We start from the raw sequence: 20,769 nt of genomic DNA on the forward strand, positions 1-20,769 counted from the left end.
GTCACAGTTTGGGAGATATCATTTAAATAAAGTTGTCATGTTGCGTCTTGGTGGTATAAATTGGTAACCGTGGTAGAGGGAATGTTGCAGTTGAACATTACAAGCCAAGAGAAGCTATGTTTGGAAACGAAACCATGCTGGAGACAGATTCATTCCCCCATTCCCAAAGTCAGAGCATTCGACATTGTTTATCCCTTTTTTTTATTACCTTGATGTACTTAATGATCTGTTTGGGTGGCATGCCAAGCTTTTCCACTGTATCTCAGCACGTGACAATAAATAAACTAATTACCAATTAGCTGTGTTATACCTCTGTCAACCCTGGGACATCCACTTTTACAAGCTCTATAGTCATGAAGGAAATACTACAGCCAACTGGCTCTCAGCAAACTCCCTGGAAAGGCAAGGAATAAATGTTCAAATACAAATTCCAGTGATGTGAGATACAAGTAAACATTGGCCAGGGCACCTGGAAGAACCAATGCTCTTTGTAGGGTGCACAGAAATTTAAAAATCTACTTGAGGGCGTTATGTTTGTTCTTCTGACGCCATGTTATGTTTGTTTGTGATAAAGTTAAATTTAGCGTGGGCAAAACCAACACATCTTTATTCGTAACACTCCAACAATGGCTTCAGCTTGACACGAGTGCATGCAACCTGTTCACCATCGTCACTTCTGGTTCCGGGTGAACTGCCTGCATTGCAGACTGGGAATGGAAGTTCTTTATTACGTACATACATAATAACATAGAGGGCAGGTGGGAATTCTGCTTAAACAGCACCTCAGCTATGCAGCAATACCTCAGAGCTACACTCTCATGTTACAGAGCGGGGGGGGGGGGGGGCGGCAGTGTATGTTCCAATTGCAATTTTCTGTCATGCAAAGTGGTGCCATCTGCATGTAAAGAAACTGGAGCTGAAACAATCATATTTACTTAATTGGCCTGAAACATTGATCTTTATTTCTTTCCATAGATGCTACCTGACCTGCTGAAGTTCCTCCAGCATTTTGTGTGATATATTTACTTCAGTCCAGATGAAGTGTCTTAACCCAAAATGTCAATTGTCCATTTCCCTCCACAGATGACCTGCTGAGTACCTCCAGCACCTTTGTGTTTTTACTGTATTTGTTTATTTCTCCCCACAAATTCTGAGAGCAATTTTTCATTCTGTGTCTCAAATTTCTGTTAAATGAATGGCTATAATGCATGTAGTAGCCTGCACTGAGAATGCTGGCCTCAGTTTAGCACTTGGAGCATTGAAAGAATGATGAAAGTAAATGCCTGCTGCCTGGACAAGTTCTCTTTGTAATGGGAACAAAGGGGAAGAACCCATGTATGACACTGGATCCAAGTAAAATGAAAACAGCAGGTCAAATAAGTTTTCATTTGCATTTTTTATTTTAAAAAAAAGTTCCCCCTCCCATGTAAGATTTTTAAACATTTTCACACAATTCGGCACATAACAGGTTAGGCAAAATCCACCAACGAACCATCTGCAACCAGAGAATCCGTATAAAGAGAACCAACAGGAAAGAAAGCAGCCAATAAAACAGATTGCATCAGCAACATTGTACAAAACAGTTACACAATACATTTTACAAAATGGTTTTTATTTGCACAATAGTTAACAAGATTCAATGGACACAGTAAATGCAGCACCAAACTCAAAACAAAAATACTTTAAGTGTAACCATGGCAACTTGGTGCTCAAAACAACCTGCTATGGTTACCTTATCTTGCCCCATTGTAAATTAATTTGTCATGAGGAATTAGGAATGTCATGCTAGTGCACAATGGCAGAGTATGATGGGTTGAGAACAGTGTAACTGGAATGGAAGAGAGAGCATGATAATCTTCCAATTCCCACATCTCAGTTCACACACCCAAAAAATTAACAAAAACAGTGTCAACTCCTCCAAATCTAAAATCCAGGAATTGAAATAAAGGTCCGCAACTCTCAAAGCCTAGCTAGCAATACTGCAGGCAGGAACCAGGCCAAATCCAGCCAGGACTGGGATACTGCACCAAGAAACCAGGTCAAGCTAAGACAGGAATGGGATACCAGCGATTTGTTGTGCCATTGAAAGATTTCCCATGGTAGATTAATATTCTTTACAGGATACAAATAAAACAATTAAAAAAGGAGTAACTTGGACAGTCCTAAGAAACTGTTCAGTGCTTGAATATCAATTTTATTTTATCAGAAGAATGTGCTTGTCCATCAGGTTTTACTGTGTAAGGATTAGTGACAATTCCTCCAAAGAGCCACATAGAATTTTAAGTACTACTTACGAACTCTACTTCAGACTTTTCTTTTTGTGATCGACAATTCTGTAAGCTACATGTTTCCAAGGACATTTACAGATAGACCCCTCCCGCCCCCACGCACAGACTGCCTTCTTTTTCTTTCTAAATAGTAAATCTATACAGATGGTTCTGGTCAAAGAATGCTGTTCCTTTTCATGAGAAGCTGCAAATGTGTAGGATTGCAACGGTGAATTCTGTTCCAAAACTCTACTCCTGCAGTTGACAACTAATTCTCTTATTTTGTGTACACAATAACTTCCCTTGTTTGAAGATCAGAAAAAAACTACAAAGGTTTGAAATCTGAAATAGATTCCTCCACCCCACCCCTCAAGATTTGGGAGTCTAAAACCAGAGGGCACAGGTTTAAGGTGAGGTGGGGAAAAATTACAGGGGATCTGACAGGCAAGTTTTTCCACGAAGAAGGTGGTTTGCATATGGAACTGAGAGCTCAAAGGTGGGAACAAGTACAACTTTTAAAAAACATTTGGATGGATACGTGGATATGAAAGGTTCAAATATGGCCAAATAGAAGCAAATGAAACTAGTTGAGATAGGTATCTGAGTCAGCATGGACAAGTTGGGGCAAAGGGCTTGTTTCCATCCTGTGTATCTGATAAAACAGGAAATTGCAGAAACACACAAGTCAAGCAGCAACAGTGGAAACACAAACAGTATTTCTCAGACAAAATGCTGGAGTAACTCAGCAAGTCAGGCAGCATCTATGAAGGGAAATAAACAGTCAACACATTGGACTGAGATCCTTCATCAGTTTCTTGGTTCAAAACGTCAATGGTTTACTCCCCTTCATAGATGCTGCCTGAAGTGCTAAGCTCCTCCAGCTTTTTGTGCGGGTTGCTCAAGGTTTCTGGCAACTGGAGAATCTTGTGATAACAGTTAGTGTTTCTGGTCCAAGATTCTTTTTACAGATAAAATCCGACTGCTGAGTGTTTGCAGTATTTTCTGTCTTATTTTCCTTCCCTTCTAAATACTTGAAAACTTCAGATATTTGACCAGAAGACCATAGGATATAGGAACAGAATTAGGCCATTTGGCCCATTGAGTCTGCTCCACCATTTCATCATGACTGATTTATGATCTTTCTCAACCCCATTTTCTTGACTTCTCCCTGTAACCTTTGACTCCCTTACTAATCAAGAAATCATCAACCTCTGCTTTAAATATACCCATTGACTTGGCCTCCACAGCCATTTGTGGCAAGGAATTCCACAGATTCATCAGCCTTCAGTTGAAGAAATTACTTAACAGCTTTATTCTAAAGGGACGTGCTGGCTTTTAGACTGTCTTTTGGTCTGGACTCCCCTACATCTTCTCCATGTCCATTTGATTTAGCAATAACTAATTAATTTCCCTCCAAAGGCTGTCAAATTTGATTGCAACACAAGTCATTTTGATTTGCTTCCCAAACCCGAGTGGATTTCCAGGCTCACTGACACAAAACACAGGAAGACAATGGTCCATTGGCTTTACGGGCCCTGACCTGCCATTCAGTCAATTCCTTTCTTCTCTCTTTTCCTCATTTCCCATGACCTTCTGTATTTACAAAAATATATCACTCTTTTGAAAGATCTAATTACTTACTAGATGATTCAGATTTTTTTTAGGGATACTGAAATTCTAGATTTTGTTTTTTTTTTGGCCAGAAGTGCTTCCTAATTTTATTTCTCAACGGCAAAGCTACAATTAAACACTTTCTCATTTTCGATCCTCTCAGAGAAGAGTTTTGTCATATCGAACCTGTTAATCCGTCCCACATTTCTTTTCAAAACCCCTGATCAGATTAGCACTGAGTCACTGATAAACAAGGCTATACAGCCTGTCCGCATAATGTCACCCGCTAATCCCTGGTACCTTTCTAGAGATCTCCGCTGCAAGACATCCTTTCTAAAGTGTAGTGGCGGAAATTGAATGTAATATTGCAGTGGATCTTTTAAAAAAGGCTCTGTACAAATAGCATATCTCCCTTTAGTATTCCAGTCGCTTTGAGATAAGACCAAACATTCAATTAGCCTTTTTTTAAAAGTTTCTTGCCCTCATTCCTTGACTTTTAATGAATTATGGACTCCCAAGTCCTTTTGTCCTTCTACAGTCCCTGTTTAACACCTATTTAAGAAGCATCATGATTTAACTTTCTTGGGTTCTAAGTGAATGACCTCAGACTTGTGCATTGAACTCCATAAGCCATAATTAAATAAATCACACTCCCACCACACTGCCCAACTGGCAAGAATCCAGGAGTACCCAAGAGCTATAATACTTAGTTAAGTTAAGTTCATAGGAAATATTCATCATTTATGGAAGCTTAAATCTTAATAATCCCCATTCTGAATTAGTGCTATTCTTTTCACAAACCAATTCACTCACACGTGCTAACAACTGCCAATAAGTCGAGCACTACCCAGTGATGCCCATAGGGAACCTTTCACCCGAAAAAGACAAAGCTGCAAGCTCTATCAGTTTCCAGGGAGACCAATAGAGGGAGAATAAAAAGCAGTAAATTGCACAAAGGGCATTGAATAGCAAATCAACAATAGCAAGATTCATTAGCTATTTGGTCCTTCCACCCCCACCAGCCCCCCCCCCCCATTTCTCTCTCAGACAGATGCACACACACAGTTGGTCCCCATCTCTCTTTCTCTTTTGGTCCCCTGGAAACTGTCTACCAGCTGAAGCATGCACCAAAGAAAAAGTGCTCTTTAGGGAAAGAAAACTGAAAAGTAAATGATATAAAGGTATCACATTGCAATAAGACAGCAGTGGCATTAAACCCAATGCTTGGGGACTTGGAAAGCCCAAACTCAGTGCTTCTCGATTTATCTACTTAATATCCCTCATCTGGTACTCCAGAAGTGCTTCCTGTTTTCCTGGTCCATTAAGTAGCTTACCCAGAAAACAGGTTCTACGTTTAATAGTCATGTTGCTAACTACCTGATATTTAAACCTCTGTCGTCAGAACCCTCCCGTGGGCTAATGTGGCAGTGTAGTGGTAAGGGTAATGCGTTACAGCACTAGTGACCAGAGATCAGCAACAGAGGTTTAATTCCCAACATTGTAAGGAGTTTGTACGTTCTTCCCGTGGCTGTGCAGGTTTCCTCTGGGTGCTCCAGTTTCCTCCCACATTCCATAAATGTATGGGTTAGTGTAAGTGAGTTGTGGGCATGCTATATTGGTGCCGGAAGCATGGCAACATTTGCGGGCTGCCCCCAACACTTATTTGGACTGTGTTGGTCATTGACACAAAATAAAGCATTTCACTGTACGTTTTGTTGTACATGTGACAACCAACACTAATCTAATCTATTCAGTCAGATCACTACTTCCCTGGCCCTCCAACCCAAGTCTCCAGCTGGCTTGTTCTGAGGGAGGTGAGGTTGCACAGAATCACTTTGTCTGTTTAAGCCCAGAATTCATGCTACAGAGCAACTTTTTCATATCATTAAATTCTTTCATGGCATTAAATCCAAAGAAAAAGTTAGTAAACTAAGAATTTTCTGATCTGTTAGATAGCTTAAAAGAAAATTGTTTGAAAAAAAGTCCTCAGAAAATTATTAAAAATTGAGCTGAATTGAAATCATCAAACACTCCAGTAGCTCACTGAGAGGGGAACAATCTCAATCTTATCCCACCATTTCTCCCTCCCATAGGAGCCACCTGACCATCTTTCTAACCATTTGTCGTTTTGGTGTCAGGCTTCAGCTTTGTTTATAAGTTTGAGACAGTTGTAAAATACCAGTTCACACCATTAAGTTATAACAGATAGAGAACGGGGAAATAAGTTGGGGGGGGGGGGCGGGGACATGACTGCTCCGAGAGCCTGTTTGATGGGTTGAATGACCTCTCTATATTAAAAGAAAATATGGAAAAAAAATACAGAATAAAACACAAATCTGATTAATGGGTTTCTCTAAACTATAAAAATCATCCTAAAATTTATGAAATATATATCAACTACATTTGACTTTTTAGCGCCTTGGTTTCAGTGAACTTTAACCACAATGCAGAATATTAGAATGTGGAGTAGGGGTAGGCCATGGCTGAAATCCCCTCTCAGTTCCACTTTCCTGCACCATCCCCACACATCATTTCCTCTACTTTGAAAGAACCACCACAACTCTATGAGATAGAGAATCTCAAAGTTTCACCACTCCCAGAGTGCAATAAATCTCAGCCCCAAATGGCCAACCCCTTATTCTGAGATTCTGGTACCTAGATCTCGACTCCTGAGCTGTGGAAAAATGCATCCCTGCATCCAGTCCATGATGAACTTTGACTGATAAAGCTCTATGATTTTGCCACTTTCCCTCTGCCTTGGTCAATCGTGTACTTGAAACAGAGTTCAAGGTTTCACTGATGCAAGAGCTGGGAGGCTCTCTAGTCAATGGGTCGACAACTATCACACCCCATTTTAAATTAATTGAAGAACAGGAGATTTAAAAAAAAATGTAGGCCTTTGTAAACCAAATAATAACCAGCTCACTTGCACTGCAGTGAGAAGCATTGATATGTCCAAATCATGAGTTTCTGTTGAACGTTTTCATAACAGATCAGTTTGCCAAATAAGACCAGAAGATACAAGAGCTGAATTAGGCTATTTGGCCCACTGAGACCATTCTGCAATTCAGTCATGGCTGATTATTTTTAACCTCATTTTCCTACTATCTTCTTGTAACCCTTAGCCTCAATACTAATCAAGAACCTATCAATCTCTGCCGTTAAGACACCCAGTGACTTTGAAAACCACAACTCTCAATAACAACTGATGTCATAGATTCACCACCATCTGCCTGAAGAAATGCCTCTTCATCTCAGTTTTAAAGGACATCCCTTTACTCTGAGGCTGTGCCCTCAGATCCCAGACTCTCTCCGAATGAAAACATCCTCTCTGTGTCTACTCTATCCAAGTCTTTCAGTATCCGGAAGGTTTCATTGGGATTCCCCCCCTCCCCAAACCCACATCCTTCTGAACTCCATCAAGTACAGGCCCAGAGACAAAACACTCCTTAGATGTTAAACTTTTCATTCCTACGGTCATTATGTGAACCTCTCCAGGGACAGCACATATTTCCATAGATACAGGGCACGAAATTGCTCATGGCATGCTAAATGTGATTTGACTAATGTCTTGTAAAGCTGTAGCAGTCCACCCTTGCTTTTATATTCTGGTCCAGAATACGTAGCTCTAGGAGGAAAAAGCTTTCTGGAAAAGTTTTTTCTCTCTTGAATCCTCTGACATTGTTTCAACCTTGACCAAACTCTAGCTCGGGATGGCCAGTGAACAGTCACTTAACCAGGAGGTTTTATGAATGCACCTTAATTATGGTTAAGCTTTGCAACATTTCAGTTGGCACTACACCATGCTGAGAAATACATTATGCTGGAAAGAGGGAGCATTAAGCACATATCCAAATTATTCTCCCTCAGGATAGGTTTGCATTGGGTAAGGCAAAGATGAGTCAGGAATTGATGGACATGCAACAAGTTGGTGTAATATTTATAAAAAAAAGTCAAATACCGCCTACACAGACTGCATTTTGACATCCAGTGAGCCATCTATAAATCAACTCTCATGTGACTCCCTGAAAAGCAAGTTACGTGACACAGGGTGTAACACAGTCCCTCACACCATTGATTTTAGCCAGAGTGAATGTGCTGACAGGATTGTTTCACATTGCTTAGTTTTATAACTTTTACAGCTCTTAGGGTCCTAACAACACTAACATTTATTCCTCAAGCCAGGTAGGACTAGTTTAGATCAGCAGGAACACGGGAGATTCTGCAGATGCTGGAAATCCAGAGCAACACGCGTAAAATGCTGGAGGAACTCAGCAGGTCAGGCAGCAGCTACGGCAATGAATAAAGAGTCAACATTTCAGACTGAAATGCCGACTCTATTCCTCTCCATAGTCGCAGTCTGACCTGCTGAGTTCCTCCAGCATTTTGTCTAGATTAACAGGAGTCACATAGGTGAAGGGTGGCTGGTTTTATTTCCATAAACTACCAAGGATGTGTGTTATTTTTTGCGTTCATGTCTCATTTTGCACACAGCTTTTTTTTCTCTTCACCAAATTGTTTAATTTCTGTATAATTTAGAATCTGTGTGTTGTCTGAACCCAAGTGTCTGTGATGCTGCTGCAGGTTTTTCCATTGTTCCTGTACTTCACCACACCTGTGCACATGACAATAAACTCAACTTGACTCCTTGAAACAACATGACTGATGAAGCAGTCACGATTTCACATCAATCCATTAGCTTCATGTACATTTACTGGTGCCAGCCTTCTGTGGGAGATGTTTTCAACTGCCACCATTCTCTGGATCATTAGACTCAATGACAAGGTCACTTCAGCACTGAGTTCACAAGTCCTATAGTGGTGAGAAGGGTAAGTGATCAATTTGTCAAAGCTCAGCTCATTATATATCTGTGGTGTACCTCCAGCCTTTTCAATTTTTATGGCAATATACTCTCAAGGACTGATAGCAATGTTGTACAGCCCCCCCGCCCCCCCAGCACTGCTCTCACTTCCTTGCACTGTCCCTTCTCTGTACCACTTTCTCTTTCAACATTAAGACATACTGCCCTTGTTTAATGCATTCCTGTTTACGGAAATCTTAGCGCCAGGTCTGAATCTATTGAGAGGGTTGGTGGAGGCACGCTCTTCATGCCAGAGCAGTACAATGTAACAATTATTACTTAGTGATAACATTGCTGTCATCGTGTTCTTGTAGGAGTTCTTCAACAAAATTAACACTTAATGCATTGGCAATTTTGGAACAAAGAGAGTGGTGTTCCTGCATGATAGCATCTGATAAATTGTGATGTTTGTTGCTCTGCACAATGCCTGTGTGTTAGTACTGTGGGAGGTGCAGCACTGTGTTTACAGCATAGCCCTGCTGCCCACAATAGTGACAGACTGCCCTTTTAAATTGGAAAACAATTGTAAAGAGGCCTAAAGCCGGAAGGTCTTAAATTATTAGTCGGTGAGCAGGCTTGCTTGGCATCTACCATGCTAGAGTAGGCACATCTAGCAGCTGAAGGCACACAACTCTTTCGTGACACTTGTACGTTAAATTCCCAACACTCTGTCCCAGGGACATTACCATAGAGCTGAAAATAAAGCATGCAAGGGCTCTTCTTCATTCTGGCTCCAATGGGAAAGGCATCATGCTGACTCGCTCTCCCTCTCTCTGCCCTCCTGATTATTCTCAGCAGGTTTATTTCAGACATTCAGCACTGGCCGGTTTGTTCTGACTTGGTCTAATTAATGATTGCAAGCCCCTTGCATCGCGCTGCTGTACTCCGCTAACATCTTTCAGGATTAAATGATCAGGGACCAGTGAGAAGTAAATTTGCCCAACAAATTTGTCCTCTATGCCTTGTGCTTAAATTTAGACTAAATGATGGACAAATTGAAATAATACAATAAAGCTAACATGATGTTAAATGTTTGAAATATACATTATTGTACACACCTGACCTTAAACAAAATGCAGAACATCGAACATTTTGTTAAAGAGAATTCTGAAACATGCACTGATTAGACTCAACAATTGAACCTCGATCGTTTAACGCTGTAGAGGTTTGCTAGGATTTATGAAAGGAAGTGATTCCTCACACCTTAGTAACTCCACAACAGGACACAATTTTGAGACTTAATGTAATACAAAGTTACATGCAGGAATGTTGTATGCTACAATCAAGACTCCATTCAGGAGGGGAATGAAATTCATTTTCTTGCAGGCAAATTCTTTTTACTTCAAAGCATTAAAAAAAATTAATAAGACTGTGACCCCCTAAAAATTTACAAGTCACTTAAGGTGCCTAACATGACTTTGTGGAGTTAGAGCTATGTGCGACTTAAAGGAATTTGGTCTTTAGATACTGTCATCATCTTCCGGATGACCTAGATACAGATTCAGCTAAAGGCTGGAGAGAAGGTGAGCAGCTAATTCCCCCCTCACCCTCTACAACTAATGGAATTTTAGAAGTTGCTATTACATGTCTTCACCAACCAGTTGCTTAACAAGCAAATCTAACCACTCACTAGCACATGCCAGTAAGTTATTAGCCACCGCCCATCCTAATTAGTGGTTATAAATTAATGACTAAATTAATGACAGTTAAGGTAACGCAGCCACAGATGTGCTGGCAGCCTGATCGAGTTCCAGTGTTTAGCATAAGTTACCTGATGTCTGTGCAGTATAGTGATGAGACATCAGCTTTTTCAGCAAGTCCAGCCAGCAATGAGTGAGGCACTCCTCGTTAGTGCTGTACAGAAAAGTTTTTTTTTGTAATATTTATGAAATCATTGTCTTTAGAATTTTTTTTTGAATGAAATGTAAAAAATAAACCATAATGTAATCATTAAGACCTTAGCTGATGCAGAGTTCTTTATAGCAAACCACCTGGGTCTGAATCAGGACACTTTGATTTTGCCCTGTACCACAAGGGGTCTGGCACTACACATACCACTCTTTCTTTGAAATTATGGAGCCATCGTTCTGTGAGACCATGTCTTCTGTCATATCCGGGGGATACTGGAAGCTCAGGGTCTGGTCATCAAACTCCTCCTGTGTGTCGCTCTCATCCACAGTAAAGTAAGGGCGCTTGGTGTCTGCGTCAAAGTCTGCACCGTCTCGGATAACTTTCCTTTCGTTTTCGTAACTTACATTCATGGAAGACAACTTTTTATCCTCATCGGATTCCTCCTGGTAAGGGACCTGTTGTGGGCCAGGAGGCATGATGCCAGCCTTGCCGTATCCATTGCCAAACACGTGTTTCTTGGTGTTGTAGTCCCCCTTGAAGGTTTGCTGCCTCTTGCGCAGGACGATGAAGACTATGACAGCGATTATCACGATGAGCACCGTACCTCCCACAATTGCTGCAATCATCAAAGTGTTGCCTCCGCTCTTGCTGCCGTCCAGACTCTCGCTCACACTCGGGATGTCGGATGGTAGGATTTGAGGGGATTCTGGGTAGGAAAAGACAGATGGAAGGGACAACGTCAGTCCCGTGTTTTGAAAGATGTGGGTGACAAAGGGAGAGGGAAGGGGAGACAGAGGGAAGGGAGAAAGATGACTGAAATTAATAGTCTATATCTATGCTGGTCTCCTGACATCATTAAAGTTATTATTGCACTTGTTCCAGCATTGCTGACACAACTCCACCCATTATCGGCGCGCCTTTATTGCACAGGTAAAGTGCGGCCAATGCAGAATATCTGGAATCTAAATGCAAACTTTTTTTTTTGAAATACTTAGTCATTTTGGTGATGTTGAGGTAAAATATGTCTCTCTCCACTGACGTTACCGGTCCTGTTGAGAGTTTCCAGCAAACTATTCCCTTTCTATTTGTAAATCATTCATCATTCCTTATTAACGTTTGCTATGATTATAGCCCCAGTCCTAATATGGGCAGTATCTTTCACCCCCCCCCCAATGGAGCCATGTAGTTAGTCAGTCTCTCTCTCATACACACACACACACACACACACACACACTTACAGCTACTAATCACATCACTGTGCCAAAATAAACTAAAGTCAGTCATCCTTAAAGGAACTTATGCCCTATCCAAAGAAAAACCCTGATTTAATACCATTGCCACTGGTTGTGACCTGATTTTACAGATACGCTGAAGAGAAACACAGTTCATTGCCAATAAAACTAGTGTAAATTGCCATTTAACAATAATTATTACTAAATCAAAGACATATTTTACTTGCATTGACTGGTGCTCTCAACATGTTAAGAGCCCCAATGTTGGAAGTTACAGCTTCTCAGTGATGAAACACACACACAGACACACACACTCACTCCACAACAGATGCACACATACACACCACTGATACATTCACCCCACATACACACACATGAACTCCTATGCATCGCAGAAATCACACTCTCATATACATATTAATACATGTACACATACACACACAGCTGAACATGTTGCAGACACTACAACATACAGACAACAGGACCCCATAAACATTAGCAATTCCAAAAGCTGCAGTCTGAAGTACTTGAAAAGGAAAATCAGTAATAAAATGCACTAAGCAAGCCAAGAGGAAAGCTTTACTCATTTACCATGGAAAAGAGATTTCTGTTGAAAGGAACATAAAAGAATTGAAAACAGATCTTGAGTTTAAAAAAATAACAATGGAATTATAAAGACAAAATCAGGTTAGAAAATCATCCTTGCTTGTCTAAGAGGGTTAGAATGCTTCAGGCATTGCCCAGATGTTCCTTATTCAACCTGTGCCACTAATGCTAATTGCTGAAAGATGGATACTATTTTCTATTGCAGACTCTGAACTTTGAGCAGTACAGGCTCAAGGGGGCCAAATGACTGTCTTCTTTTCTATATTGTAGAACACTATGATATCAGGTGTGCCTGTAACTTCCCTCCTGAGCCCCTCCACTGCTGCCCTGATTAGTACTTAGCATCTAAATTTATAAGTCCTATTTAAAGACTGCCAGACTGCAGGCTTAGCTACAGAAGAGACATTTCCCCCCCCAGTCTCACTTAATGCTCTGCACTCATTATCATGACATACACCTTCATACTGCAACGCTGCACCAAACACAGCTGAAATACCGTTGCCCAGTTTTCAGTCACAGAACTACTTTGCACGAGCTGCTCTCGAACTATCGCACTCCCCCCAGCAGCCCATTTTTAAGCCCAACTTGCTTCAAAACATGGATGTAAAGAACATTTTAAATTATAACCAACATATATTTTCAATTCTGTTTAGTCATCCCTGTCAACTGTACCACACTCCACACCCATTCAGGCTCTTTCATTGTGTGATTTTCTCCCCATACATTCTTACATACAAGTATAGAGTAAGCAACCTTGAATCAAAGCTGGCTTTTGGAGAACACCTATTCCCCCACATCTATCTGTGTAACCTATTTCTTCACTATATGTCCATCAACTACACCCCGCCCCAACCCGTTCACTCAACCAGCCAACCAGTATCAAAGGTTGCAGGGAGAAGACAACAGAATGGAGATGAGGGGAATAATAAATTGGTCATGATAGAATGGCAAAGCACACTCAATGGGCTGAATGGCCTAATTCTGCTCCTATGTTTTATGGTCAACCAGCATATGTTTCAAGGAGCATCTTAGGAAGAGGAGAGAAATGGAAGGGCGAATTGTTAGAAGACTGTCAGTGGACCACCGGCAATGTTTGTATATTACATACAGCACAGAAACAGTCTCTTCAGCCCACCATGTTCAGGCTGAGCATCAAGAACCTATCTATATTGATCCCAGCTCCCTGCTTCAGTGATTCAAAGACAGATTCAGATACTTCTTAAATGTTGTGAGAGTGCCTACCTTCTCTACCCCTCTGGTAGCACATTCCAGATTCAAATGTTTGCAATGAAATCCATTTACCCCAACGTAAAAATGGAACAATGCTTTATTTTGCTGGACAAGTGTTCTTTTTTTAAAGTAATCACTAGAAGACACTGTTGGATTTTCTAACAGATCTGACCTGTTGGTTAATTCTGACAAGACTGTTTCTCTTGATGATGAATAAAACTGCTTTCTTTTACTGCATGATCTGACCACAATTATTTACAATTACTTATCACTCTAAAAGATTCTCTAGCCCTTTACAGAACAGTTGTCCACCAAGATGTGACAGCGAGTCATAGGAAGGACATTAAATCAAATGACGGGCAGTAAGGTCAAAAGGGGCAGGTTTCAAGCAGTGTCTTGGGTCAGAGGGAGTACTGGAGATTAGGACCTTGCTGTCAACGGCTGACTGAATGACTGTGGCAGCAGGGTAGTGTAACCCTTTACAGCACCAGCAACTGGGGTTCAATTCTGTGTAAGGAGTTTGTAGGTTCTTCCCGTGGCTTCATGGGTTCCCTCTGAGTGGTTCCGTTTTCCTCGACATTCCAAAGGCGCATTTTGTGGGCACCAGAACCATGAAACACTTTCAGGCTGCCCCCAGCACATCCTCACAGTGTTAGTTGTCGAGGAAACATAGCATTTCACTGTATATTTCAATGTAAACATGACAAATAGCCCAATCTAACCTTTAGAATAAAATCAAGAAGCTCATGAGGCCAGCGATGGTGGAACAGATTGAGGTTTTGGGATTAGAGTTTACAATGCTAGGGAAGACTAAACTTGGAGCCTTCCAAGAAAAAAATTATTATGATCCAAAATTCCGGGCCTTGCAGCTGTGTTCTAGTTCTGGTCACTCTATTTTGTTCCTACATTGAGGCCATTTTTGAGTTGGGGCAGCCTGCAGACCATGAACGCTGAGCTGAACTATACTGAAATATGCCTTTTGGTTTTGTGTCTTTATATTCTGTGTTTTCGCTTTTTTTTTGTTGCCATTTACGCGATTTTTTTGTGTGGGGGGGTGGAGTTTGATGTTCATTTTTTTTTCTTTGGGCAGGTTGGTTTCATGGCTCTTCTTGCTCCGTGACTGTCTGTGGGAAGGCGAATTTCAGGGTTGTACACTGCATACATGTTTTGATAACAAATCTGCTTTGAACTTCCGAGTTGGTGGGAATCGGTAAGCACTAAGGTTGATGTATTTGTAACTGAGACACTCACTCATGCCTGTTAATAGCAACTATTCCTACCCTCTGCTACCCTCTCCTCTATTCTACCTCCGTGACCTCCTTCCGGCTGCAACATATCACACAGGTCCGAACCTGCATTGTCCTGTTCACCCATCGCTCTTGCACTTAATGGTTACATTGGCTACTAGCTAATGAAACTTGCTACTAGTTAATGAAGCTCACACTTCATTTGAAATCCCTCCAGTGGTTCATGGCTCCCCATCACTACAATCTCCTCTAACTCTCTAACTTAGAATACCTGTGCTCTAATAATGTGGGCTCGTCATTCCAGAATTGTAATGATCACGGAATCATACAGAATCCAAACAGAACACCCAGCTTGCTAAGTGCACACTGACCCTCGAACATCCATTTACCCTAATCCCATATTGTTCTTCACAAATTCCCATTAATTTTACCCCTTCCTCCACACTAGAATCCACCGCTCCCCTATACCCTAGGGACAATTTACAGTGTCCAATTAATCCGGCAGTCCACACATCCTTAGGATGTGGGAGGATATCAGAGCACTCAAGGGAAACCCATATGGTCTCAGTTAGAACGTGCAAACTCCACAAACAACATCGGAGATGAGAAATGAACTGAACATACTGATGCAATACGAAGAAGGCACGCCAGTGGCTATACTTCTTTAGGAGTTTGTGAAGACTCAGTACGTCACTAATGACCCCAGCAAATTTCTACAGATGTACCCCTGGAGAGCAATTTGACTGGTTGCAACACTGTCTGGAATAGATGCACCAATGCCCAGAATCAAAAAACAGTGCAGAGGATTGGAGACTTAGCCAGTTCCCTTAATGGCATTAACCTCCCCACCATCAAGGACCCTCACCATCCAGGACATGCCCTCTTCTCAACACTACCATTGGGGAGGAGGTTCAGGAAGGAGCCTGTGAACACACACTCAATGTTTTAGGAACTCCATCTGATTTCGGAACAATCCATAAATCCATGAATACTAGCTCGCTCTCTTTTCTGCACAACTTACTTTCTACATTTCTTACTGTAACTTGCAGTAATTTTAATGTGTTGGACTGTACTGCTGTTACAAAACAACAAATTTCACGATATCACAATTTCATGAAGGCATACGGGGTACTGGCCTTCATCAATCATGGAACTGAATTTAGGAGCAGAGAGGTAATGTTGCAGCTATATAGGACCCTGGTCAGACCCACTTGGAGTACTGTGCTCAGATCTGGTCGTCTCACTACAGGAAGGACGTGGAAAACATAGAAAGGGTGCAGAGGAGATTTACAAGGATGTTGCCTGGATTGGGGAGCATACCTTATGAAAACAGGTTGAGTGAACTCGGTCTTTTCTCCTTGGAATGACGGAAGATGAGAGGTGACCTGATAGAGATGTATAAGATGATGAGAGGCATTGATTGTGTGGATAGTCAGAAGCATTTTCCCAGGGCTGAAATGGTTGCCACAAGAGGACACTGTTTTAAGGTGCTGGGGAGCAGGTACAGAGGAGATGTCAGGGGTAAGTTTTTTTTTTTACGCAGAGTGGTGAGTGTGTGGAATGGGCTGCTGGCAATGTTGGTGGAGGCGGTTACGATAGGGTTTTTTAAGAGACTTTTAGATAGGTAAGCCTAGTAATTTCTAAGGGAGGGACATGTTCGGCACAACTCTGTGGGCCAAAGGGCTTGTATTGTGCTGTAGGTTTTCTATGTTTCTATCTCTCAGTGATAATAAACCTGATTCAGATTCTGGGGCTGTGAACCAGCAGCTCTATTAGCCAAACTGTTCCTCCCAGAATCCCTGCTCCTTCCCCACCCCTAGCAGTCATAATTTCAGCTACCAAGGCCCCAAGTTCCAGAATTCCTTCTTTAAATCTCGCCAACTTCTCTTTTAAGACTCCCCTCAAACCACTTTTGGTAATTTGCACTAATACCTCTTAATATGCTGTTGTCAAATTTCTTTAGGTATCTTTCTCGTGTCCTTGGGATCTTTAGCTATATTAAAACTGTTATACAAATATAAACATATAAAGCACAGTTGTATTTATGATGGAGTTTAGAAGCTTCCCACAGGGAAGGAAGAAATAAAGGAAATAGCTGGGAGAAAAGCCACTGAAAAATGGAATTTCTCTCCAAGTGCTTTGGCAGGCAAGATAAAATTACCACAGATTTAAATAAAATGGAACTAAGACTTTGGGGGGCAGAACTACCTACTCTTTCCTCGATTAGTCTGAACATTAGGTTGGGCTGCTTAAAAAGAATGAAGTGTCAGGACAAAATTCATAAAGAGAGTTCTGATGAAGGGTCTTGGTGTGAAATGCCGACTCTTTATTCCTTTCTATACATGCTACCTGACTTACTGAGCTCCTCCAGCATTTTGTTTGTTACTCTGGATTTCCAGCATCTGCAGAAGCTCTTGAGCTTATGGATAAGGACAGCATGTTCCAATTGGTGGAACAGTTAAGAATTCAAAGGAAAAAGAGTTAGTGACTGGCAAAACAAATATGCAACAGAAAGAAAAAACAATGCAGAGTCCTGATGTGGAATTAACTGTCTAAAGCAAGGCTGAATCAGAATGACTCACTGTTTTCAAAAGAAATAGGATAGATAATGATGGAGAAATAAGTGTGGGGTTATTGATAAAAGACTGGTTGAATTGCTGGATTACAGAGGTAAAGGTACAATTGGGCCAAATGGCTAACTTCAATTCTATGGTTCTAACTGAAGTAAAGAATCAACAGCTTTGTAGATTCAGTTACTTAGTTAGACAAGGAAACCATGGACTGCCAAAACACAAACTTTGCACAGTGCTAGAAGGATGAACAATGTTAGATGTGCCATGAGCAGCAATCTCTAATCCAAAAAAGTTGCTGAGGCAGTTATACCTTTGTGCGATAAGCCACAGAAACACAAAGAACATCAAATAGTTCCTGGTTCATAAAGCTGCCCCCATCAGCTCATAAATACTACCAGTTGCTTCGGATTGTGTTTTTGCACTAATGGTTTGTTTTGCACAGCCGTTTTCTTCACTGCCTTGTTTAATTTATGTACAATATATAATTTATATTCTGTGTGTTGTCTGAAGCTGTGATTGTGATGCACATGACAATAAACTTGACAGCAGACAAAAAAAATGGCTGGAGGAACTCAGCAGGTCAGGTGGGAACAATGGAAGGAAATGGATAGCTGATGTCTCAGGTCCAGACACTTCCTTCTGTAGATGCTACCTGACCTGCTGAGTTCCTCCAGCTGTTTCTGCGTTGCTGCTGATTCAAACATCTGCAGTCTTTTGTGTCTCTTCAATAGTCAATTGGCTCCAAAAGCAATTGTAAATTGTCTGTATGATCAGTCCCTCAATTATAAAAGGGAATTATGCTCCAACAGTTTTTCCCCACACCTATTTGACCCTGGACTTAGGGGTGGTGGAACCTGCCTGGCTTACCACTTGGATGCTTATGGAAATCTGATGCGCTGTCCCAGCAACACAATTTACAAAGCAAAATCTTAGCTTTTCCCGTAGTGCAGAGCCTCCTCAGGGTGGAAAACCAATGCTTTCTTGCTGATTTTATAGTGCAAGAGCTACGACAGTTAAAAAGCAGGGAATCCTTCTGGAGCAGACCCACAGGGTGAGGCATCAGTTTGCGTGACAAGGAGCCTTGTGCAAATTCTAGTAAAATAGCAACCTTTTCCCAGTGTGGCAGCCCTGAACTAACCCATTAGTTGCTGACTAGGGGATAACAGATAATCCCTGGTACAGCAGTTGCATTCTTACAGGCTTCCTTGAGGCAGATACAAGCAATTTACATTCCATGGTAAATGAAACAGCCAACTGCATGTGCCCTGTGCATAACACAGCAGTCCTGAATGTTACTAAGTTTTACGTGCAGATTTTGATTTCACTGAGCAGCAAATCTTTGTCATTGCAAGTCGGCGACTTGCATCGCCTGCTAACTCTCACTGTGATTTGACCTTCCTTTATTTTGTGTTCCTGGCAGCAATGTTACAATGGCAATGACACAATGCTGCAACACAGGATTGGCTGCAGGGTGGCTTCCCTGCTGCTGCTGCTCTCAGTTGCTGTGTCAACCCTCACCCTCCCCTTCCAGCAGCAGGTTCCACCACTGCTCCCCCTCCCAGACCGCGTACAGCTCCAACCTAAAAGCAGCATCAGCCACAGATCCTGGCAGCTGTACATGGTTTTGACAAAACACCCTGCACTAGAGGGGTAACCCATGACCACTGCCTCACAAAATGGACATGATGCATCAGGACACAGTAGAGCAGAAAAGTCTGGGCAAAGAAGGTGTGACAAGGACAAAAGAGACTGCAGATGTTAGAATCTGGAAATATAAATAGAATGCCAGAAGAACTCAAGTGGTCAAGCAAGCAACACACACAAAAAGCTGGAGGAACTCAGCAGGCCAGAGAGCATCTTCCGCAGGATGGAGGGTCTCAGCCCGAAACATCAACTGTACTCTTTTTCATGGATGCTGTCTAGCCTGCTGAGTTCCTCCAGCATTTTGTGTGTGGTGCTTGGATTTCCAGCATCTGCAGATTTTCCCTTGTTTAGTCAAGCAGGCATAAGATGTACGCCAACCTTTCGGCTGAAGAAAGAGGAATGATTACCTACACACAGCAGTGTGAGAGAGGGGTGGGACAGATGCTGGGAGATGTTAAATGGAACCAGTTGGAGAGGGGATAATGGAGAGATAGAACCAGGTGGGGTGGGGGGGGGGAGGGGATGGGAAGGGGGGCTGTGGGTTACTTGACATTGGAAAGTTCAATCTTCATACCATTTGGCTGTAAACTACCCAAGTACAACATGAAAAGTTGCTCTTCCAACTTGTAGTGGGCCTCCTTGAAGCAACAGAAAAGGTCAAGGATGGGCAGGTTGGTGTGGGAGTGGGAAGAAGGTTAAAATGGCATGCATGTAGAAGCCGGAGATGTCTTTTGTAGGCAGAGCACAGGGCTTTGTGAGACAGTCACCTAGCCCATGTGTCACTTTTCTAGTCTACTGGAGGCAACATCATCAACACCAAATGCAGGAGGGCAGTTGGAGTAGATGCAGGTGAACCTCCGCCTCACTTGGAAGGGGAAGCTTGGTCCCTGGATGGTGATGAGGGAGAATCACTGAGTTACGTCGAGAACTTTATTACATTAAGAAATTTGCTGTTTTGTGTCAGCAGTACAGTGAAAGACAAAAAAAAATTAAAGCTCACAGTGGAGCTGGCAGAAATTGTAAAGGGTTTAAGGAGCATCTTGAAGGAGTGACATGGAGTGCCTTAGAACTCAGGCCCTTGGTACTGAAAAGCAAAGAAGACAAAGGTACTGCACAAGAAGCCAGAAATGGACAAGAGCAAATTTTTCTAAAAATTAAAGGGTTGGTCACTGAGCAATGAAGCTAATTTTACAATCATAACCAACAACCGATGCAGATACACTTTGGGGCCATGAGCAACAGAATTCTGGTTGGCCATGGGTTTATGGTAGACAGAAACGTGGTGGGAAATGGTTGGAAGAGTCATCTGGAAGTAACAAAGGAACAAATGAGGACATCAGCAGCATTTGAGGTGAGACTCAATGACGCATTTCACTGTTTGTTTTCATGTACGTGTGATAAATAAATCTAAAGCTAAAGCATGGGTACGCCTGAGTGGTGCAGGGAGATAGAAGTAGGACAACTACTGTGTGACTCAAAGGTCAGCGTGGGATCAAATATAACACTGAGAATGTATACAGTCTAATTCAGCCTCATAATTATCAGTCCTTCCATGCTTTCTTTATTTCAGATGAATATGATCCAAGGAGATAGTTGGTATCGCGGGGAAATCAGTCTCATATTCTGGAGCAGCAATACAAGTGCCCA

The 20,769-nt window shown here is 41.8% G+C and overlaps 1 protein-coding gene across 5 annotated transcripts in view; it reads right to left on the minus strand.

Annotated features, from left to right (window-relative positions):
* The window catches only part of nectin1b (nectin cell adhesion molecule 1b), a 544,761-nt gene that overhangs the window by 301,688 nt on the left and 222,304 nt on the right, over positions 1–20,769 (minus strand). The window contains exon 6 of one of the 5 annotated variants that reach the window (XM_063038121.1): positions 1,378–11,296. The exons of the other annotated variants lie outside the window; for them this stretch is intronic. Coding sequence (XP_062894191.1) covers positions 10,785–11,296 — 512 coding nt within the window. The 3' untranslated portion in view covers positions 1,378–10,784. Of the gene's footprint in view, positions 1–1,377; positions 11,297–20,769 lie in introns of those variants that run through there. 5 annotated transcript variants of the gene reach the window in all.

Source organism: Mobula hypostoma, chromosome X2, assembly GCF_963921235.1.
Source record: "Mobula hypostoma chromosome X2, sMobHyp1.1, whole genome shotgun sequence".
In the NCBI taxonomy this organism is placed as follows: Eukaryota; Metazoa; Chordata; class Chondrichthyes; order Myliobatiformes; family Myliobatidae; genus Mobula; species Mobula hypostoma.